This window comes from Miniopterus schreibersii, assembly GCF_964146895.1.
Source record: "Miniopterus schreibersii genome assembly, chromosome: 3".
NCBI lineage: Eukaryota > Metazoa > Chordata > Mammalia > Chiroptera > Miniopteridae > Miniopterus > Miniopterus schreibersii.
Window position 1 is genome coordinate 4,172,362 of NC_138103.1, and position 21,620 is coordinate 4,193,981.

Below are 21,620 nucleotides of genomic sequence, written 5' to 3' on the forward strand. Positions count from 1 at the left end.
TAGGGGATATGCAGGAGGCAGCCAATCAATGATTCTCTCTTATCATTGGTGTTTTTCTCTCTCTCTCTCCCTTCCGCTCTCTGAAGTCAATAAAAGTATTTTTTTTTAATCAGAACTTATTAGAAATGTTAAAAATCAGAAGACCTTGCATTAAAAAATTCAGTTTTCAAAAGCTCTTGAAACACCAGAAAATGGGGCAACACTGGGCACACACTCTTCATGGTGACAATTATTTGGAGCTGAACCACAGTTGCCCCTTTACAGCCCCCCCCCCCCCCCCAGTTTACCTCTGCCTCCAGCCAGCTCCTCCACGCTTGCTAACAGGAGACAATGAATTTGAGACCAGAAGGAAAGAAATTGCTTTATTTGGAAACACGAAATGGAACTTAATACATATGCAAAAATAAATCTATATTGCAAGCCACTTCTCTGGGCCCACCTTGTCCAGGTTAAATGGTTACCCCAGAGACTAGAAACACCAGTAACAGGTACAAATCCACACAGAGAATATGCATATTTTGTCATCACCCCCCCTCAGCTGCACATACTTATGTAAACATTTGTTGATTAGTAAAACATGTCCAGTACTGCAAATAAATGTGCAGTGGCCGGGGACAGGAAGAAATGAAGTCACTAAAATAGCAAAAGGGTAGTTTATCTGGCTGGGTCATCAAAGCAGCATTCAATGATAAATTCCCACAGTGCCTCAAATGAGGGGGAAGGAAGAGGGATATTTAGATACACTGGGGTTTGGGACTTTTTTCCCTTTTTATATCAATACAACCTTAAAAAATATTTTTTCTTTATTGATTTTAGAGAGATAGAGACATCAACTTGTTGTTCCACTGATCTATGCATTCATTGGTTGATTCTTGTATGTGCCCTGACTGGGAATCAAATCTGCAACCTTGGTGTATTGGGACGATACTCTAACCAACTGAGCTACAGGGCCAGGGCCAAGGCTTTTTTTCCCACCTGTAGCAAAACTGAAAGGGACATTACAGTCCAGTTTAACTTTAAATTTTATTCCCAGGATCTTCTACATAACAGCAGCTCTCAAATCCCAACTCCAGCTTAGCAGCCAACCAGCAGTGTCACTGTGAAAGGTTCTACCTTCCAGAACCTCCGTTTCTCCATCTGTGATCGAAGGTACCAGATATCCCCAACTCTCCTTATCTAATCTCAAAGACTGTCTGATATTTTCTAGTGGGGCTGGACTGTCCTGGGATTTGGCAGGGGGTAGGGGGGCGGCAATTGTTTGCATGCTCAGCATTTGTGGTAAAAGAAGATGCCCTAACCAGTTTTAGAAGGCACAAAACTAGGTTTTTGAAGGTGAAGTTCTGCTGGCTCGGAAGGACCTCAACATCCTACAGATCATCCTACTCTCAATGGTCCTTAAGGAAGCATTTGCTTAAACCTATATCCAGGCCACTGCAACCTCTTGGAGAAGAGGGCACCAACAGCTGACACTAAGGCCATGTGGGTGGCTGGGTGGAAAGGCAGGGGTGGTGGTTCAAGCCAATCCAGACAATGAATCATTAACTGGATGGAGGAACCAGAGCTACAAAGAGTGAGTGCAGTGACTAGCATTGGCTCTCCATTTGTTCACATTTATTGAGTGCCTACTCTGTGCCAAGGCACAGTGTGTTTGAGCTGGCAGTTGGAAAATTGTGATACCTCATTCCTAGAACTTACTATAGTAGCTCCCAGTCAAGGATTAGAGCAGGGGTGGGAAAACTACAGCCCAAGCAGGCCACCTGCTTTGGTAATAAAGTTTTATTGGAACACCAGCCACACCCATTGGTTTAGGTATTGTCCATGGCTGCTTCTGCTCTACCACAGCAGGACTGAGGCCCTGCCAAGCCCATATGGCCCACAGAGCCTAAAACATTTACTATCTGGCCCTTTACAAAAAAAGTTTGCCGATCCCCCGTGTTAAAGGAAAGCACTAATGCGCGTAACTAAGAAAGGACAGAGGTGGTCAGGAATCTGCATCATAAAGTCTCAGAAAGAGCAGATTGGCTGAATTAATGACAACAAAGGAGCATGAATTATATGAGACTTGATTACTTTGAAGATATTAAGTCACAATAAAGTTGCTTGTGGCTTACATTTAATAATGCAATTTAACTGTATGCACTGGTTTAAAAAACAAAAAACTACTACTTGATCTGCTGCAAATGGAAAAAGAGTGATCAGCTCTAACTTCTAAAGGGAACTGGCTGTGACAAGTCCACATACAAACGAGGGATACTGTCATTTATAGGTACGCTAGGGGTGATTTTAGCTCTGCTTGGTTTTCCTCTGGGCACGCTGGACTTTGGAACCCAGTGCTTGCACAGGTTCATGGCTCCACAGCAAGGCCTTTTCAATGAACAGATCAGAATGGTTTATATGTCACACTCTGCTTTATGTTTTGACTTTTCAACAAATAAAGAGAAGCTCCTTAACCACCTGGTGATCAAAGCAGTGTTTTCTTTGCTATTTGAAATACCAACTGAAATCCTACTGCTACTGAGGTCTTTTTAAAGAAAAAGCTCATTATGTACAATTAGCCACTGTCTGGCCATGTGGAAACTATTGTTAGTTCCTGCTCTCTCATTCTTCAACGTGGGAGGTAAACCTCAAGGTGCCGCTGCTGAGTCCATCCTGCTGTGACTGACAAGAAAATCCGCCTCGCTTCAAGCAGAAGATGCCAAGGATGAGGGCTGGACATCAGATGCTGAGAGAACACGAAGGAATCCTGTACCAGGGGCACTTGAGTCACACTGTGGATGCCGCCAGAGGCGCAGAGGACAGGGCCGCTTGAGGAAGGCCTTCACCATGCCAGGCCACTGTCCTTCCACGGGAAAATCTCCAGGTACACCCACTTCTACACTAGCTTACAGAGCAGAGGCAGCCAGTGGGTGCATGCAAACATCAAACTGTTTTGTAAAGCCCATTGTAGAAAGCATGCTTAAAAATGGAATTTGGCTGTATTCCAGGAAATCAGCTGCCATTTCGGGAAGGAAGTTGAACCACAAGATGAGAAAACAGTCCATGTGGGCCGGGCCCTCCGCCATGGCAGAAGGGGGCCAGGGTGTCGCACCATCTCACATTCAGAGCTACGCCGTGCATGCTTCCGAACGCTGAGGGGAGGCTGTGCACTGTCGGGACCGTCCACGCCCCCACGGAGAGCTCGCGCGCAGCCACACAGCCCCCTCCGGCTCAGGAAACTCGGGCTCTGTGGGCCTGAGACTGCCGTCCGGCCTGAAGGCGCCGGTGAGCGAAGCCCTAGTATTTTCCACGGCAGAAAAGCACTTTCTCACATCTCGTGACAAAACAAAACGAGGGCCTCAAAACGATATGCTGGTCCGTTAGGCTGATTTTTCAATCCCCACTCCCCCAAAATACTGCCCTGGGGGACAGCTACAGTGTCTCTGCTGAGAGCAAAGGCATTTTCAAGAGTCAAAGAAACATACAAAAGTTCATTTACAACACACTAAAAATACTTGCCCCTTCCCCCCAAAGGACCCCTAAGTAGCCTGTGGGTCCTTTTCCCGCGCAGCCCTGTCGCTGGGCCTGGCCCGCAGGTGTCCCGGCCGCTACTCCTCCATCCGCGCCCAGGCCTCCTCGGCCTTCTGGTAGTACTGGTTGGCCAGCCGGCCCTTCATGGCTTCCATCGCCGCCTCGGCCGCCCGGGTGTACAAGTCGCCTGCAAGACAGCAAAGGGGGCCACAAACGGCTCAGCCACCCGGCGTTTTTGGCAGCCCCGGGACCCCGACCGTCCCTGGGAGCAGCACCCCAGCTCCTGTAATTCCCTCTCGCGCCACACCACCTGGGTGGGGCTCTGGGTGGTCATGTGATCCGAGTCTGACCAATCAAAGCACCTCATTCCCCACCAGGCCCGCAGGGATTGGCCCAGACTGAGGCATAGCCAATCAGAGTAAGCCGTCTGGATGGGCACCGTGACTGGCTAAGGGGCGGGCGGTGGTTCCCTTTGAGCCAATGAGAACCAGGCGGCGGACTTCCGCGGGGCTAGTGGGCGAATGTACGGAAGCGGAAGAAATAAAGACCAGCAGCAGCCACGCGGCGGTTGTGGGCGGGTTTGGCCGCCGCATGAATTTGTGCCGCACGAACAGAAGCGCGTGGTTTTCAGACCTTTGGGGATTTAGAAGTTTCAAATAAGGGGTTATAGAATTGAGTTATTTGCTTGATCTTTTACACACCCTTAAAATTTTTCTTAAACTCATCCCATACCTGTGAAATAAGGAAAATATTATTGAGTTCAGTGTGTTTATTATGTAACAGAAAAAAAAATATCTAATGTGTGTGTCAACTGCTGAATGGATAAACAGGACATAGTACATCTATGCCATGGAATATTATTAGGCAACAGAAAGGAACAAAGTACCAATTCATGCTACACCGTGATGGACCTTGAAAGTACTATGCTCCGTGGAAGAAGCCAGGCACAAAAGCCACGTACTGCATGGTTCCATCTATATGAAACGTCCAGAGCAGGTAAGTCCACAAAGACAAAAAGTAAGCTAGTGGTTTCTAGGAATGAAGGGGCGGGGGAGGAAGTCACTGTTACCAGGGACGGGTTTCCTTTTTGGCCTGATGGAAACGATCTGGAATTAGACAGTGGTGAGGCCTGCACAGCATCCTGAAGACACTGAGCACCACCGAACTCGTACATTTTAAAATGGTGAAGTTTAGGTTACAAAAATGTCAGTTCAATTTCTTTTTAATTGTAAAAAAACCCAACAACCCCCAAACCCAAGTCCCTAATATATAACCATTACAACAAAAATGTTCATCTGCACACCAGCTCCATGAAGCCCCCGCCTAAGCCAGCACCATGGGGGTATCCCGCCTGGCAAAATAGAGGGCCTGTATGCACCCTCCTCCCACCAGTGAGAGAGAGACTAGCCTCACGTCCTGCCATAATTCCCAGTGGGACAGGAATCACGTCCCTCCCCGTCCCACCGCAGGAGCAGGTCTGCCCGGCCCTACCTGATCTCTGCGGGTCCTTCTCCAGCCCGAAGCCGCCTGCGAACAGCATCTCAGCCTCCCTGGCCAGCAGCATGTACCGGGGTTCGTCTTGCATCCCGTCATACTCACCGCCCTCGTCACAGTCCGTTGTCTCCAGGACAGTGTTGTACCAGTGCAGAGCCTCTGGCCAGTCTTGGGACCTTGGCAGGGGATAAAGGAGGGAGGTTACCGTGACAACCAGGCAGGAGGGAGAAGGCCCATCAGCAGGAGGAGCAAGTCAGGGATCCTAGGGGGGCCACCAAATATGAATCATGACCCACAGCACCCGATGTCACCATATCTAAGGGGCATCGTTCACACCTCAGATTTGTAGATTTACTGAGAGAGCGGTCTTTAGCTTTCCCTAACAAAACTGGTATATTACAACAATTTTCCAACAGTGGTAGTAAAGCATTTTGAGGAAGAGAGGCATTTTTCCAGTTTAAACAAGGTATCACCCTGTGGGCCAGCATTAGCAGTGGCTGGTATCCCAGTCAATCTGCCCTCTGACTGGGTAAGAGAGGAGGTGAGTGGGGGCCCCTGTGTAAGGCCTCCAGAACCATGTGAGGGAAGGGTATTGTGTGGCCCCATCTCATGGCAGGCCTGTGCAGCCAGCTCCGGCTCCCCTCCAGCACTGGGCAGGGCCTGCCGGGGAAGAGCTGGCTCCCTCTTGGCTCTGGCACTCTAGCCTCAACTCTCTCTCCTGCGGCAGCACGTGAATGGCCAAACCACCAAGGGCACACACAGGTTCCAAGCAAATCTAAACACACAATACAGAGCAAACAGGGCAGCGGGCTTTCTCTTTGGGTGTACTAACTGTATTGCCAGGCACATCAGGAAAGAGCAAAGAGACGCAGATAAGAAGGTTCCAGGAAAAACAGCTACAATGACTTGCGGTCCTCTCCTCCGAGGCGCTCCCTGACCTGGCGCAGCCCCTAGTTTTAGCTCTTGCTGACCCCGCACGCCAGGCTTTCTGTTCCCAGACACACCAGCTCCTACCTGCTCCCTGGCATTTGCCCCTGCTGCTCTGCTTGGAACGTTCTTTCCCCTTCTTTCCACACCTGGCTCCTCATCCCTCCAACCTCAGCTCATGTCACTCCTTCAGAGTGGCCGTCCCCAAACACCCTATTTCTTACAATTGCCTCAGTCTGTGGATTAGTTTCCCCAAAGAGAACGGGAGCCCATGGAAGCAGGCACCGATGAAGGGCAAATACATGCCTGGCTAGGACAGCCTTCAGGAGCTAACGCTGACTCCTCCTTGTTTTACAGAAAAGGGAAATCTTTTGAAAATTATTGGTGACTCATCTAACAAACTAAGGTTTTAACATTTGTCTGGAAGCCACTAAACTAGATTTTCACCCCTTTCACCTCTGACCCTCCCTGGTCTTGCAGGGCAAAGCAGAACTGCCTGGAACTATTAAATGGGAAGAGGGGAGGGCCTAATCTCTCTCTCCCACCCCAACCACCCCACCCCCACCCATCTGGCTCCACACCCAGTGGTCAGGGTGCCCACCCTGCTTTGGAATCTCCAATGACTTTTTCTTCCCCTATTAGGTGGCAACTTCTGAGGAGGTGGAAACCCCTTACATGCAAGTTTGGGCCTACATGGGGCCCTGCCTTACCCAGAGTGGCCCTTAATTAATGGTCCCTGAAGGGAAGAGGCTGGAGCTGCTTGGAATGAGGAAGAAAAATAAATGACTATAGTAAAAGCTATATATAAAAAACTTTGATAGGTTTAACTACATAAATATTAAAAATCAATGTATCCCCAAACCCATAAACAATGGTAACTGAGTGGCACCCGTGCCAGCCCCTGTCCCCCCACATCTATGGCAGTTATCTCTGAAAAGAAATTTTTAAGTCAACTCATGCTGAAGAGTTAATAGCATTAATATATAAAAAGTTCTTACAAATCAACAACAAAGACTATCATGTCAAAGAAAAAGTAGGCAAAAGAGACGTGAAAACACAAAGAGCAAAGATTTTAGGTGCCCAGCGCGAGCACCCCCGCCCAGGCCATGCTTCCCCACTGCACTCCATGGGCACCACGTACACTGGTGTTTGATCCGACACAATCATGCCGTGTCTTTTTTTGTTCACCTCCCCTCTGTGACAGTATAGTTCTGAGTCCACTAAGAAGCAGGCCATGTAGATAGTCCACTGCAGGAGAGGTAAGAAGACCTAGGTTTCAGCTCTGCCACTTACTTGCTCTTTTACCATGGGCAAGTCCCTTCACCTCTCAGAACTAGTTTTCTCATCCATAAAATGGGGCCAAACATCCCTGCCCTGTCAGTGCCAAAGAGATGTGTTGGTTCATTCATTCAAACAACTACTGAGCCAGGCCCTGTGCAGAACACTGGGACTGCAGACAGTGAAGACCCGATTCTTATTCTCAGTGAAATAAAATCACCACTGTGAAAGAGTGGTTAAGATTTAAGGGGGCAATACAGTAGGTGTCCGATACATTTTTGCACAATACAGGCAGCAGGTCACGTATCCAGATGTTTTAGACTCTGAGAGCTTGATATGATAAGAACCAGGATCCTGACTTTCCTTCCAAACCCAGTGAGAGGGAGATGAGACCTTGATCCACAAAAGAGGAACTGCCAGGTTGCTCCAACCCTGGAGGTTTAGATGATGAATGTGCTCACCCTGCTCCCTTCCAGAAAGCCACGGGCTCCTGAGGACAGCAGGGGGTAGCTGAGATCCAAGGGGAACCACAAAGTGTCCCATTACCAATTCAATTCCCCCAACTGTCTTCTGCTCAGCCTGGACTTCTGGGACGACTCACTGGTCCAGCCAAGGAGAAGAGATGGAGCTGGGCCATCCTCCCCTCCTCCCACTGCAGAAGCCAGTCCTGGCATCTCAGCCTGAGCGGTAACTGAAGAAGAGTGAACACCTGCAGTCCTACCCTTCAGGAGTCTCAGAGCCACTCTGGAAAACTCACACCAGGCCTGAGCTCACCCCTGGAGCTTGCCTCCTTCCCTCTCCTCCCTCTCGGGAGTGAAAAATAACAAAAATAAAAACAGGAAGAGTAAATTCTAATCACCCATAATCCTAACATCCAGGGACAACTCCTCTGGGCCCGACGCTGCTGTCCTTTCAGACTCTCAGGCAAATCTTTCCCTGTATCGGCTAAGCTGGCCGCCAGGTATCTCATGCTTTCTGGGCCAGGGACAGTGAGAATTACAGAAGCCATCCCATTTAACCCTCACAAACAACCCTGGATGTAGGTTCTATAATTATTCCCATTTTACACAATGAAGAAACTGAGGCCAGGGAAGTAAAATAACTTGCCCATGGTCGCTGGACTGTGACTCCGTGGGGAGCCAAGCCTGGAACCCAGGTCTGTGCTGATACTGGAGGAGGAAACTTCCACCTGTAGCCCAGGTTCCCACCAGCTCCACCTGAGTGGCGGCCACAGTACCTGTCTGGGCTGAGATTCTGGCCAGTGTCAAAGGCCCGTGCCACCAAGATCATGGACTGTCTGTCGCCAGCTCCAGCTGCCTTCAGTAAGTAATCAAATCCTTTGGTTTTATTTTCTTCTGTCTCCTGTCAATACCAACCAGAGAGGGGAGAGAAAAGGGCATGAGACTTGCACTGGCAGGGCTGCCGGGATCCCACTGATCAATCTTCTCATTTCTTGAATTGTTTCGAGATCTCTGGGCTGGGGCTGCTGTAGAACTGCACATTGTGAGAAAGGGAGAAGGGCTAGCACCCTGCTGCAATGAGCTCCTTGGGTTCCCATCAGGAGGGGAGACAGAAGCTTAGCTCTCTCCCACTCATTGTCCTCTGCCTGCTCTGATTATTCCAAAGAGCCACCCATCCCCTGCCTCCAACAGGGCACAGCTCTCTGCTTCCACTCTTTTTATTTTATTATTTTATTTTATTTTATTTTTTTAAATCCTCTCCTGAAGATAGTTTTTTCTATTGCTTTTCAGAGAGAGTGGAAGGGAGAGAGACGGAGAGAGAGAGAAACATCAATGTAAGAGAGACACATCGATTGGTTGCCTCCTGCACGTGCCCTGACCAGGGCCAGGGATCGAGTCTGCAACCAAGGTACATGCCCTTGGCCTGAATTGAACCTGGGACCCTTTAGTCCGTGGGCTGATGCTCTAACCATTGAGCAAAACTGGTTAGGGCTCTGCTTCCACTCTTTAAAAAAATTTTAGCAGCTTTATTGAGATATAATTCACATATCATACAATTCACCCAATTCAATCGTTTTAGTATATCCACACAATGTGCAACCATCACCGTAACAACTTCAGACAACCCAAACACCAAACCCCTTAACTGTCACCTCCAAACTGCCCCATCCTACCCAGGCCTGGGCAACCACCCATCCACCACTTGTTTCTAGAGACTTCCCTGTTCTGGACATTGAATATAAATGTCACCATACAATATGTGGCTGGCTTGTTTCATTTAGCATAAAGTTTTCAAGGTCCACCAACGGTGTAGCATGTGTCTGTGCCTCATTCTTTGTTGGCCAAATAACATTCCATTGTTTGGATAAACCACATTTTGTTTATCCACTCACCAGTCATCAGTTGATGGATATTTGTCCTTTTCCACTTTCTGGCTATTATGAATAATGCTGCTGTGAACATTTATGTACCGTTTTTTTGTGGGGATGTATGTTTTTAATCTCTTGGGTATACACTATGGAGTGGAATTGCTGGGTCACATGTAAGTGTATGGTTAGCCTTTGAGGAGCTTCCAGGCTGTTTTCCTTGGCGGCTGCATTCCCACCAGCTTCCATCCTGCTCCCCCAAGACCTAGTCCATAGCAGCAGGCAGAGGGAGGCCTTTGAAGCCCAAGTCAGGTCACATTACTCCATCAAAGCTGCTCCAAGGCTTCCTGTCTTCCTCAGAGACAAATCCAAGCCCTCATATCAGCCTCTGAGGTCCTTTTCAATCTTTAGGCTTTAGGAAGTGTGGCAGGGACTACCAGTTGTCCTCCATATCCATTCTCACCCACCATGTTTTTGCTGGTGCATGGCTGACCAGCTAGACTACATTTCCCAGCCTCCCCCGCAGCTGGAAACTGTGGCCTAATACAAAAGGCTCTACAGTCACTCTTGATCACACTCCCTACCATATTTTCTCCCCAGTGATACTGTTGTAATTAGCTAGTTATTAATAATAAGAAAGGAGCAAAGGAAAGGCCAGACATTATAGGCACGTAATCTGGGCAGCTTCACCAGGAAGCTGCAATTTCACACTCCCCAGGGAGCCACCGGCCCATTCCCTGGAGATCACTGGGGGAAGGGGTCCAACAAACAGGAGACAGATGCATATGCAGTGAAGTTGGGGTGATATAGGAAAGGTCCTTGCCTGTCAGTCACACCTGGGAACAGAGATCATTGGCCAGAATGGGTGTGGTCACTGCAAGCCCATGAAAATGTGGGAATGCATAATCCCCTAAACAAAGAAATTCTCTCTCTTGTGGCTCTTGCATACGGACCCCATACTCAATCAACTAATGGACTGCAGCTGGTCTGATGCTGGACTGGACTCTTCTTCAACATGGAATGGAAACTCTGGACACTGGCTCTAATTCTAGCCATATTAAAGCCACAGCTACACTTTTATGGCGGAACTGAGGGAGAGGGGGACTTTGGAAACTCAGGGATTTAATTCCACAGAAATAAAGCTTTCTACAATATGTCATCCTGCCATGGGGGCCTCCAGAGATGCTTATTCCTGCGGTACCCCAAGAACCCTATTTCCACCGGTAACTCCAGCACTTCAGAATAATACTTGGCACAGGAAATGCTCTACAAAGGTTATTTTTAATTCTGCTGGAAATTTTCATTTGTTAATTATTATCTATATTATATCCTTCCCCACCTGAGAAGTTTGCTGTTGTGAATGAGAAGTTAGGATGGTGCCCAGAGTGTAGAAGATGCTCACAAAGTATGTGCTGGATGAATGTCTTGGCAAGACAGCAGAAAACGGCCCCCAAACAGGGACACTAGGGAAAGTGGGACAAGGTTCCTAGAGCACACAGCAGCCCTCAGGGCTAGCAACCACTGTTTTCCTTGCTAAGCCCTAAGCCTGACTGAACACAGCTCACTTTCCGCCTGCCTGCCCTGCCCTAACCACACCACCCTATCCAATGGCACTCGTGCTAGGGGGAGCTGCCAGAGTCTGTACTCGACGGAAAGGCCTTTGGGACTCCTGCAGATGAGGAAACTGAAATTGTCTCTCGGTCTGCTTACAGAGTAGGTGCTAGGGTGCAGCTGGCATATATAGTCTGAGATCACAAGGACAGTTACCAGGGAGTCTCAGAGAGAGGAGATCTCCACCAGCCCTGACCCTACCCCTCATCCTGGGCCCCGGCATTCCTTCGCTCAGGCCTCGAAGCCTCCATGTGTCCTTGCTGGGCCAGGCTCCTTGCCACATGCAGTGGTCCACGGGAGCTGGCTCTAGAGGCTCAGGAGACTGACTAACATTTTCAGGGATTTTGAAAGCCATTATTAAAAATTAAATTATGTAAACTTACAGTTAAATGAATGGTAATAATTACTCAGTTCATCACTTCCTAATTATTTCACTATGTGTTACTGATTACGCTCTTGAAGTTATTTCCATCTATTTCCGGTTTCTCAGCCTCAGCACCAATGACATTCTGAATCAGATAATTGTGTGCTGTGGGGCACCCTGTGCCTTATAGGATGTTTAGCAGTATCCCTAGTCTCTGCCCAGTAGATGCCAGTTGTACTCCCAGAGTTGTGACAAACAAAAATGTCTCCAGACATTGCCAAGTGGCCCCTGGAAAGAGAGAGGGCAAAATGAATGGTTGAGAACCACCGTCTTTTGAACCCATATGGTGACACATAATGGTGTCTCCTGACATTTCTTCCCAAGTCCATGTTCAGTGATGTCATATTTACCATGAAGCCGGCCATAGTAGGAACATTTACACCACAGAAAGCCGAAAATGCTACAAATCAAGGTTTGTTTTGGTTGAAAAAAAGGGATAAGTCCAGCGGGCATGGCTCAGTGGTTGAGCATCGACCCATGAACCCAGGAGGTCAGGGTTTGATTCCTGGTCAGGGCATGTGCCCGGGTTGCGGGCTCGATCCCCAATGGGGAGTGCGCAGGAGGCAGCCGATCAATGACTCTCTCATCATTGATGTTTCTCTCTCTCTCTCCCCCTCTCCCTTCCTCTCTGAAATCAATAAAGACATATTAAAAAAGAAAAGAATAAGGAAGCTTTATCTGCACCACTGAGGAACCATGTCTGTAGGATGCTGTAGGGTGAGGAAGCCTAGGTCTGGGTGAATGTGTGGTGTGCCAGCTTTGGAGAAAAAAATTGGGTGAAAATACTCTGTGTTGGCATAAGGAAGCCCTGTGTACTGGGGTAAATAGCGTCCCTCCCAATTCACATCCACCCAGGACTTCAAAATGAGACCCAATTTGGAAATAGGGTATTTGTATAAGTTAATTAGTTAAGACGAGGCCATCTTGGAGTAGTGTGGGCCCTAAATCCCATGTGACTGGTATCTTTTTTTTCAATCCTCACTGGAGGATATTTTTCCCATTGCTTTCCAGAGAGAGCAGAAGGGAGGGAGAGCGAGAGAGAGAGAAACACCAGTGTGAGAGAGACACATCGAATGGTTGCCTCCCACACACACCGTGACCCGGCCAGGGATTGAGTACGTGCCATTGGTCTGCGGGGAGATGCTCTAACCACTGAGCCAAACCGGCCAGGGCATGATTGGTGTCTTTATAAGAGGAGAAGAGATACAGAGATGGAGACAGACAGAAGGACATGTGAAGATAGAGATGGAGAGGGAGTGATGAATCTATAAGCCAAGGGATGCTACAGAGGCCAGCACCCACGAGAAGCTGGATGGGAAAAGAGGGAGGAAGCATGGCCCTGCCAACACTTTAGTTTTGGACTTATAGTCTCCAGAACTGTGAGAGAATAAATTTCTGTTGTTTTAAGCCACCCAGTTTGTGGTCATTTATTATGGCAGCAACAGGAAACTAATACACTCTAGAATTCTATACAACTAACTAAGATTTTAAAGAAAATAATTTTTTAATTACATAAATCTCTTATCTGTTCAAAAAGTTAAATCAATAAAGGACCCTGGAGTACCTTCCACCCTTCACTGAGGAGGGCTGATGCCCTGGGCCCATGCTGAGCTGAGCCCTGCCCCGCCCAGCCACATATCTACGCACGCTCCTGGCCCACATGACAGACAGGATGGGAAGAGATACCCTGGGACCACACGCTCGACAAGCGTCTCTCGAATTCTCCAGAGAAAACTGAATTCAGACCCTGCTGGGACCTGTTCACTCATCCTTTCCTCACTGCACCCATGGACCAGGGAAGCAAAGAAGCAGCAGACCTCGTGGGCGTCCCACACACCCACACCCGGCTGCCTCGGGCCCACATCCAGCCTCCTCCACCCGCCACGCGCTCTAGCCGCAGCGGTCACCTCCAGTTCTCTGATCCGCCATCCTGTCTGTCACTCTCTGCCTGACTGCTCTCCTCTCGACGACCATCTGGCCTGTAAGTCTAACTTAAATACCACTCCATCACTGCTTTCCTAACAAACCCTGAGCACCTGCTGCTGCATGCTGGGCTGTTCTGGCCTCTAAGGACCCCGCTGGGACCAGCCCTCAGGAGGCAGGCGCTGACCCCTGGAGACCCCAGTCAGGGCCTGGAAATGGAACTGTCACCTTCCATTCATTCCCCAAGGGCAGAGACAACTTCTACTAGTTTCAACCAAATCAGACGCGCCTAACTGGTGATCAGGAACTGTCTGTGGCATAAACCCCAGGATGGGGGAAGGTGGGCCGACGGAGGCCACCCCAGCGGGCCCCAGCCCCTCTCACCTTCAGAGAGACGTCAGCCAGGATGTGGTGGGGCAGCTGCGAGTACAGGAGTCCCAGGCCCACGATGGCCTCCAGCTCGCCCAGGTTGGCCGCATGCTCCAGGTGGAAGACGGCCGACTCGCGGTCCCATTCTTCATTCTCCCTGCAGAAGCGCCCGCCCTCATGGTAGTGCACCATGGCCAGGTGGACCTGCCACATAGACATGGGTGTTGGCCGGCAGCCTGGGAGGCCAAAGCCTTACCCGGGGGCCCCAGCCAGCCTACAGGAGGAAGTTACGAGTGGAGGAGGTGAGAGCCGGGTTAGTGCGGAGGGCTCTGAAACAGGCATCACTGATACCTTCCCCAAAATGGACTTCCCGATTTTCTTTTCAAGGTCCAGAGCATTAAGCCTTTGCACTTCCAGGGCCACAGCCGAAGGCCTCGGCAGGTGGAGGCGGGAGGAGTTAACGAGATTCCACTTCTCCACACAGACCTGAAGGGAGAGAACCGGGCATGGCTGGTTCCAGGCCAGAGGGGTGGGAGGCTGGGGACGGACAGATTGCCAGCAGCTGTCAGCGGCTCCTACTACACAAGCCTGGCTGGAAAGATGGGGAGTGAACCCTGATGGTGTCAAGTTTTCTTGGACAAACGGAGCTCCACTTCTAGTCACTCAAATTCTGTGAGCTCGTGGGCACTAAGGGCCTATGATAGCAACAGGACACCAAGGCCAGCAGAACAGACCACAGCAGTTCAAAGAAGTGCTCTCCTCATTTGTAAATCTGGGTGGGCTAGGGAAGGGGGGGTTGGACTCTAAGCTGCTCACTGGTCAGCTCTCCACACAGCACCAGAGTCAGATGTCAGATCTAGCAGCATATTGGATTACTTTCCTCTGGGCATCAGCCGGGTGCGTCTGGGAATGTCTCCCAGCTAAAGACACCCCTGTCTAAAGGTCCTCAAAGAACAGAGCCAGGCAGCTGTGTGTGCGCCAAACATCCTCCAAGGCACAGGGCAGTCCCTCCAGCAAAGGATGGTCCAGCTCAGAATGCTGATGGTGCCACGGTTGAACAACCCTGCCCCATGCCATGCTGAACCTTTGACCCACCCAAGAAACAAATGGTCAATATTCTGTGCTCTAGAGGGAGCAGGAGCGAGGCCTGCTGGGGTGACCAAGGCAGGCTCCTGGGGCAGGATGTGTTGGAGGAGCTGCAGGGGCCGGTGTGGGGGCGCAGGCAGGCTTGGAGGAGATATGCCCACAGGGGCAGGAAGAGCCTTGCAGGTGGGAGAGGCTCACCCGTAGCAAAGGCTGGAAGGTGAGAGTTTCAGGTGTGTTTCAGAGTCAGCTAGAAAGAGCACAGCGCTCCTGAGGGCTGGTCCCTCCTACACCTGCGAGATGGTGATGATCGCCTAGGATGCTTGTCGGAAATACTGGCCAGTAACCTGGGGAAAGTTGCTTAAGACCCCCGTTTCCTCATATGTAAAATGGGGGTGAGTAACATTAGCTTGTTTCATTGGGTGGTTGTCAGAACAAAGTGAATTAATACTACAAGTCACTGATATGGGCAGGACTTTAACAGGTGAGCTGTGGCTGTTTTGATCTCCCCTCCAGGGTGGGTGACCCTGGCATCCCTAATCCTCCCCAAAGGTCCCCCATCATCCCACCCAGGGCAGGGGCTCAAAAGTATTTGTCAAGGGGATTGGCTCCTTTGCAAAATCTTCCTTTAGATGCGTTAGGCGCCTGGGTAGGCTGCAGTGATGTGAGGGAGGAGAAACAGAAACAGAGTCTGGGGAAGGCAAGCATGCAGCCATGACAAGGGTTCCTCGGGGGGCATTACCCGTCCGGAGCTGCCCAGGCTGTCTTCATCCGACTCGTACCTCTGGTTACTGTTTGAGTTGCCCTGATGGATAGAGAATAGAGTGATCCGGAGAACAGCTCTTCCTCCCAAGACTGGTCTGGCCAAGAAACTCCTCCGGAGAAACTGGGCCAGCCCTCCCTGGGACCCAGCTCTCAGGGAACTGGCCTGACCCCTACCAGGGAAGCTGGAACCCTGCCTGGCAAGCAGAGAGGATGCTGGGTAGTAGGCAGGACTGATGTGCTGGGGAGGCCACAGCCTTCCTCTCGCTCTCCCTCTGTGCACAGACGGGACTCAAAGGCACAGGATCCCAGAGAATGGGCCAAGTCTTTACTCTAGCCAAAGCTCCCATCACATGCCTTTACTTGCAGCAACTAAGCTGAGACCAGAGGGCTCCAGCAAGACCGGCCTTGATGCTCAGACTCTGCCCCAGGGCTAAACCTTTAATGGCTGTGACACAGCTGTAGGCCACCTTCACCACGATGCTATGGGAGCTGCCTTGGAAACCTGTCCTCTGGGGTGCTCCCCAGGACTGCCAGAATCCTGTGCCTAGGAGCTGGGCCCTCCACCCATACCAGCAGTCTTGCCAGCCTATTGCCCAGCATCCTCTCTGCTTAGCCACTTTCAATCTGGTGTCTAAGCCCCCATACTGGGCTCCTTACTACATTTACTGGTCCCCATTACTCTGTTTTACCTTGTGCCCTGCATTCACCTTTTTCTGAAATCTTATTTAGTAATTTACTTGTCACGTTCTCATGACCCACTCGCATTCCCCCCACCTGTCTACCCTCCCAGACAATAAAGCAAAAGAAAACTCTGGTCTTATTTCCCAGGAGTTCCTTACATGTTCTTGGGGCTGTGCGTCATCCAGCTCACCCCGCTTCTCACTGGGGTATCCGCTGTCCCCACTGTTCTCAGAGTCCTGTGGAGAGAAGATGGCCCGAGGGTCTCAGTGGTCCTCTGTGTACCTGGTGGTGGTGGTGACACCTGGACATCACATCCCAGCCATCTGCTTTCTCTTCTTTGTCCCCATCATCTCACTTAACATTGTCCTTCTCTTGCCCTTGCTGGTTGGAACAGTAAAAAGTAGAGGTGAAGAGGTTGGGCTCTGGAGCCAGACTCCTTGGGCTCAAATCTGAGCTCTGTGACTCACCAGCTGTGACTTCTCTGAGCTTTAGTTTCCTTAGCTTGGGGATTTAGTAGCACCTACATCAAAGGGCTGTGAGGATGAAACCAACAGTGGGAATCACCCATTGTTAAATGTGGCTCACCCATTTCACAGGCAGGAAAACAAAGGCTGGTTTAAGGGATATAAGCCATAGACAAAAATGCAGCATTGAGAGCAATATTTACCACAACTAAACCCTCTGCCAGAAGGGCACAGGTCACCTGGGCATTTTGTTTGTTGTTCCGGATCTGAGTTCTGCTCAGAAAGGGAATCTGGGGTAATTTACAGCCTCTAGAACTACAACCATTTGTCCACCAGCGCTGAGTTCTGACATCACCTGCATCACCACTGAGCTCACACTGTCCTTTTTCCCTTCTTCATTTCACCGAAAAGAATTTCCAATGCACAAATGAGAACAGAGAACACTAGGATGCACTCCCTGCACCTGCCCTCCAGCTCCATCAGCTCTCAATGTTAGGGTGCACTTGTGGTCTGGGAAAGTATGACAATTCTACAAAGTTTGTTTTAAAAATTCCTATGAATTTAAGCCAGGCCGGGCATGGCTCGGCGGTTGTGCATCAACCTAGGATCCAGGAGATCGCAGCTCGATTCCCGTTCAGGGCACACGCTGGGCTGCGGGCTCCACCCCCAGTCGGGGGGGGGGGGGCAGGAGGCAGCCGATCAATGACTCTCTCATCATCGATGTTTCTCTCTCTCTCTCCCTCTCCCTTCCTCATTCTGAAGTCAATAAAGATATATTTTTAAAAAGAAAAATTCCTATGAATTTAAAATTTGACACCAGGATATGTTTGCCTGAATGCAAATACAATGCTTTCAGTTTCTTACCACTAAGTCACCCAGAGGCTGCAAGAACCTGTTCCATTTTCCAACCTGAGCATATCCCAGCTGACTGTGGCCCATCTGAACTCACCATACCCCTCCCCCAACACAGCTGTCCACACAATGTGGCCAAAAGCTCAGGGCTGAGCCAGCAGCTAGCAGGTCGCACTGCTGCTGATTTGGATCCCCCTCTTCTCTAACCCCTGGGGGAAGGGGAGGACCCAGACCTGGGCTGCTCACCTCTGAACCTGAGCATTCACCTTCAGTTCCCCCTGGGACTGAGTCCCCTCCTCCCAGCCCTGCTCCTCCACCCCTCTCCACTCACCCGGTGGTTGTCCAGATGGTCGTGATCTCGGGGGGCCATGTTATCGAGGTCGCTGAACACAGGCCAATCTGGGCAGGGGGGAAACAGACAGACGATGTGCTGGGTGCGCTGCTGGGCAGTTCACAAGACCAACCTACATCCCAGAGCTAACTGCACCTGGAGAAGCCCTTTTGTACTTTAAATTTTTAAAAGTGCAAAAAAGGGAGAGAATGTTGTCAGTACCTGGGGCTACCCTTCCTCCCTGAGAATTTTTCCAAGTTGCCCACTCGCCAGCCGTGCGCCCTGAGCAAGCGGCTTTGTCGGAGTTGTCATAATGCAAACATGTCTGTGTGACGCGTGTGGAAGCACATGGGTGTGGCCCACGGTGGGCCCTCATGGGGTGCAGCTGTGAAGGCCATTTGTACATTTGGGGCTCAGTGAGGAGCTATAAGTGGGGGAGCCCCAGATGGCTTCAGAACCAACCACTTCCTGGTGGTTCCCAGTCTCTGTCTCCTGCCTGGAGCTCCCGTGAGCCAAACCTGGCTTGTCTCCTGTTTTCACATGGTTTTTTAAGAATGGTTTTTACTTTTTTTAATTTTTAAAATTTTATTTATTGAGTTTGAGAGAGAGGAAGGAAGGGAAAGGGAGAGAGAAGGAGGGAAGGAGGGAGAAGGGAAGAGAGAGAGAAAAAGAGAAAAAAAACACCCATCGATTTATTGCTCCACTTATTGATGCATCATTGGTTGGTTCTTCTATGTGCCCTGGCCGGAGATCGAACCCACAACCTTGGTGTATCAGGACAACACTCTAACCAACTGAGCTACCCGGCCAGGGGTGACAACTTCTAAATGGTTGAAAAAAGTCAAAATAATAGTATCTTCTGATATGTGAAAATTATATGAAATGGAAACTTCGTGTCTGAAAAGGATTGTTGGAACAAGAGCCGCACCTGTTTGCTTAAGCCTTGTCTGTGCTGCGGTCCAACTGCTAAATATTTACTCTGGCCTTTTAAGAACAAGTCTGTGGGCTCCGGCTCAGACTGCTCGCAAGGCCTTCCCGAGATGGCTAAAGGCCCTAATATCTGACACTGAAATCTCCTCTTGCTCCCCTGCGGCCTCCGCCAGTGGAACCAGTGGCTACCCCACCCTTTCAGTTCTTCAGGCCAAAACCCTGGTGTCAGCCTTGCTTCCTCTTTCTTGCAGACTCCATGTCCACACCCTCAGCTGTCACTTCAACTTCAGAAATAACGATTTTCTCCTGTAACCTATTCATATGATATTAATCCATGTCCCACTGCCGAGCACCCCTCAGGTTCCTGTGAAAACCCTATGTGACTATGACAGACGATGCCCTTAAGACACTACCAGTCTTATTTATCAATACCTTATTTAGAATTTCTGTAGTACATATTTATAAGTGCGATTTGAATATAGTTTTCTGGTGTTTTGTCAAGTTTTGCTAGTTTCATAAAACACTGAAAAATGTTTTCTACAACATGGGTTGTTTTATAGCATCCAATGACGTGCATCTTGGACGTTTCTTGAAAGGACTCACCCGTAAAACCCTCTGGGCCCTGAATCTTTTTGGTTAGTATGTCTAGTTTTTTAAAGTTAAGTGAAAGCCAGTTTAGCTCTGTAGGCCTGGTGCCTGCTCCCTCCAATCACAAGGACCAGGGACCAAACCATCACTCACGGAGGTGGTCCAGCTTCTGGCTGTGCGGTGTGGCTGAAGATGGGGAGGAAGAGAGAGAGTCGAAGGTCATGTCACTCATGTTCTCATCTCCAGAGTTCTCTGAAAGGCGGAGAAGCAGGGGTGGCCGGCTCCCAGAGAGGGTCTTCACTTGGGGGCTCCCACACTTTTCTTCTGTCCCCCTCAAGATGGTCTTGGCTGATTGCTGGAGAATTAACAGGGACACTCATGTCACATAGGCACCCTCTGGGGAATGAGGGACTCTGCCTGTTACCTGTTGTTGCCCCGAACTCTGAGGCCCTAGGGTTCTTATACATGCCTGTTTAGGGACTGGTAGAAAAATCTAAAAATAATCAGTGAGGATTAACCCAAAGGGGCATCTGGGATAGGAGCCAGCCAGCTAGCATTCCCCGAAGCGCTGACCACACTTCCAGCCCTGAGCTGAGGAATTCATACATATTCAACATCCCAAGCTGGTCTTGGCCAACATTCTCTTGTATCCATCTGGGCCATGCAGTGGGAGTGGAGTGGGCACATCCTGGACACAGCGAGGTGCCCAGACAGCCAAGTCCAAGTCTAGTCCAGCTATTTGTCAACACACACAAACTCACGCAAACACACACCACACACCTTTCTCCCAATCTCTGCTCACCTGGTCTTCTCAATCTGGTCAAAAATGGGCTCAAATCAAGCAGACTCCAGTTACTCTATTAGTGGGACATTCAAGAGGGCTTTGTGCTCTGATTTGGGACGGGTAAGGGGCACAGGAGGGACTGAGATCCCCCCTCCTTGATTCTCTTTGATTAAGCCCCTGCAGGTGGGGGCCGCTGTCACACAGTGAAGTGTGGCTCGCCAGCCCCGGCAGCAGGAGGTCCCCACCAGTCCCTGCAGGCTCACGCCAGGCACCCACCAGCAGCTTGGTGTTCTGATTCACTGCATCCTGCTCTCTTGGCGAGAGGTCGAAGGGAGTGAGGCCCATGCTCTTGCAAATCTGGTTGCAGGCGTGGGAGTAGAAGAAAAGCGCCATGCCCCGGACACCTGTGGACAGAGCAGTGGTGCTGGGAGCGTGGCTCTGCTTTTTGACAGGCGTGAACACAAACCATGCTAAGGGGTGGAGGGGGGCATCAAATATCCCAGGTTCCCACCGCCACAACCTTGGCAAGGCCCATATGCAGACTCAGCCTGTTTTTCCTGAGTGTACAAGAGCTGGGAGATTTGAGGGAGGGGTGTGTGGTTTCTGTGGAAACGGGCTGGCTTTCCCATCTACCTAGGTTGCCATCTCCAAAGTCAGTGCCCTTCTCGGTGTGGATCTGTGGGTCGGTGTAGAGGTCACCCACACCCTGGATGTCCACCACAATCAGTTGATGGCCCGAACGCTCAAATGTGAAGTGGCTGAAGGCCTATGGGGGGAACAGGAAGAAAAAGGTGACAAGAGACCAGGCTGTGGGCTGTGTGGACATTGGCCAGCCACTACTCTGAGAGACTGGGACACTGCAGCACTGCCCACGTGGGCCTTCTCTGCAAAGAGGCGTTGCTTAGAGGAAAAGACAGAGAAAGGGGACCTGTCTAATTTGGCAGGGACCTCAAAGGGGCTGACAGAACCGGCAAGGGGTAAAGGGTGTCCTTTAGGATGTTCCACGGGTTTGAGGGCCTCTGGGGGTGAGATCCCTCCCCAAAGGGACCCTCCTCTCCAGGGGCCTTACCTGCGGCGTCAGGCGCAAGTCGTCACGGACAAAGCCCGAGTTGGAGTTGTACTTGATGTACTTGCCCTCGATGTAGTGCTCCAGGTGGAAGAGGGGTGCGCCCGGCCTCTCCTTCAGCTCCACCACACACATCTGCATGATGTCCACCTGGTGGGGGTTGGGGGTCAGGGCCCAGGCAGCAGAGGAGCCGAGAGGAGCCAGCCCGCCAGGGCTC

General features: G+C 50.3%; 1 protein-coding gene across 2 annotated transcripts in view; it reads right to left on the reverse strand.

The window, feature by feature from the left end:
- Window positions 1–347: 347 nt before the first annotated feature.
- The window catches only part of EEF2K (eukaryotic elongation factor 2 kinase), a 57,592-nt gene continuing 36,319 nt past the window's right edge, over window positions 348–21,620 (reverse strand). Inside the window, exons 7-18 of one of the 2 annotated variants that reach the window (XM_081132229.1) lie at window positions 21,407–21,553; window positions 20,971–21,103; window positions 20,614–20,741; window positions 19,707–19,908; window positions 18,036–18,103; window positions 16,547–16,624; window positions 15,685–15,747; window positions 14,211–14,345; window positions 13,875–14,063; window positions 8,444–8,568; window positions 4,999–5,177; window positions 348–3,694 (exon numbers count right to left, since the gene is read on the reverse strand). In XM_081132229.1, coding sequence (XP_080988355.1) covers window positions 3,585–3,694; window positions 4,999–5,177; window positions 8,444–8,568; window positions 13,875–14,063; window positions 14,211–14,345; window positions 15,685–15,747; window positions 16,547–16,624; window positions 18,036–18,103; window positions 19,707–19,908; window positions 20,614–20,741; window positions 20,971–21,103; window positions 21,407–21,553 — 1,557 coding nt within the window. In that variant the 3' untranslated portion in view covers window positions 348–3,584. The remainder of the gene's footprint in view (window positions 3,695–4,998; window positions 5,178–8,443; window positions 8,569–13,874; window positions 14,064–14,210; window positions 14,346–15,684; window positions 15,748–16,546; window positions 16,625–18,035; window positions 18,104–19,706; window positions 19,909–20,613; window positions 20,742–20,970; window positions 21,104–21,406; window positions 21,554–21,620) is intronic. The other variant, XM_081132230.1, reaches the window with a different exon arrangement.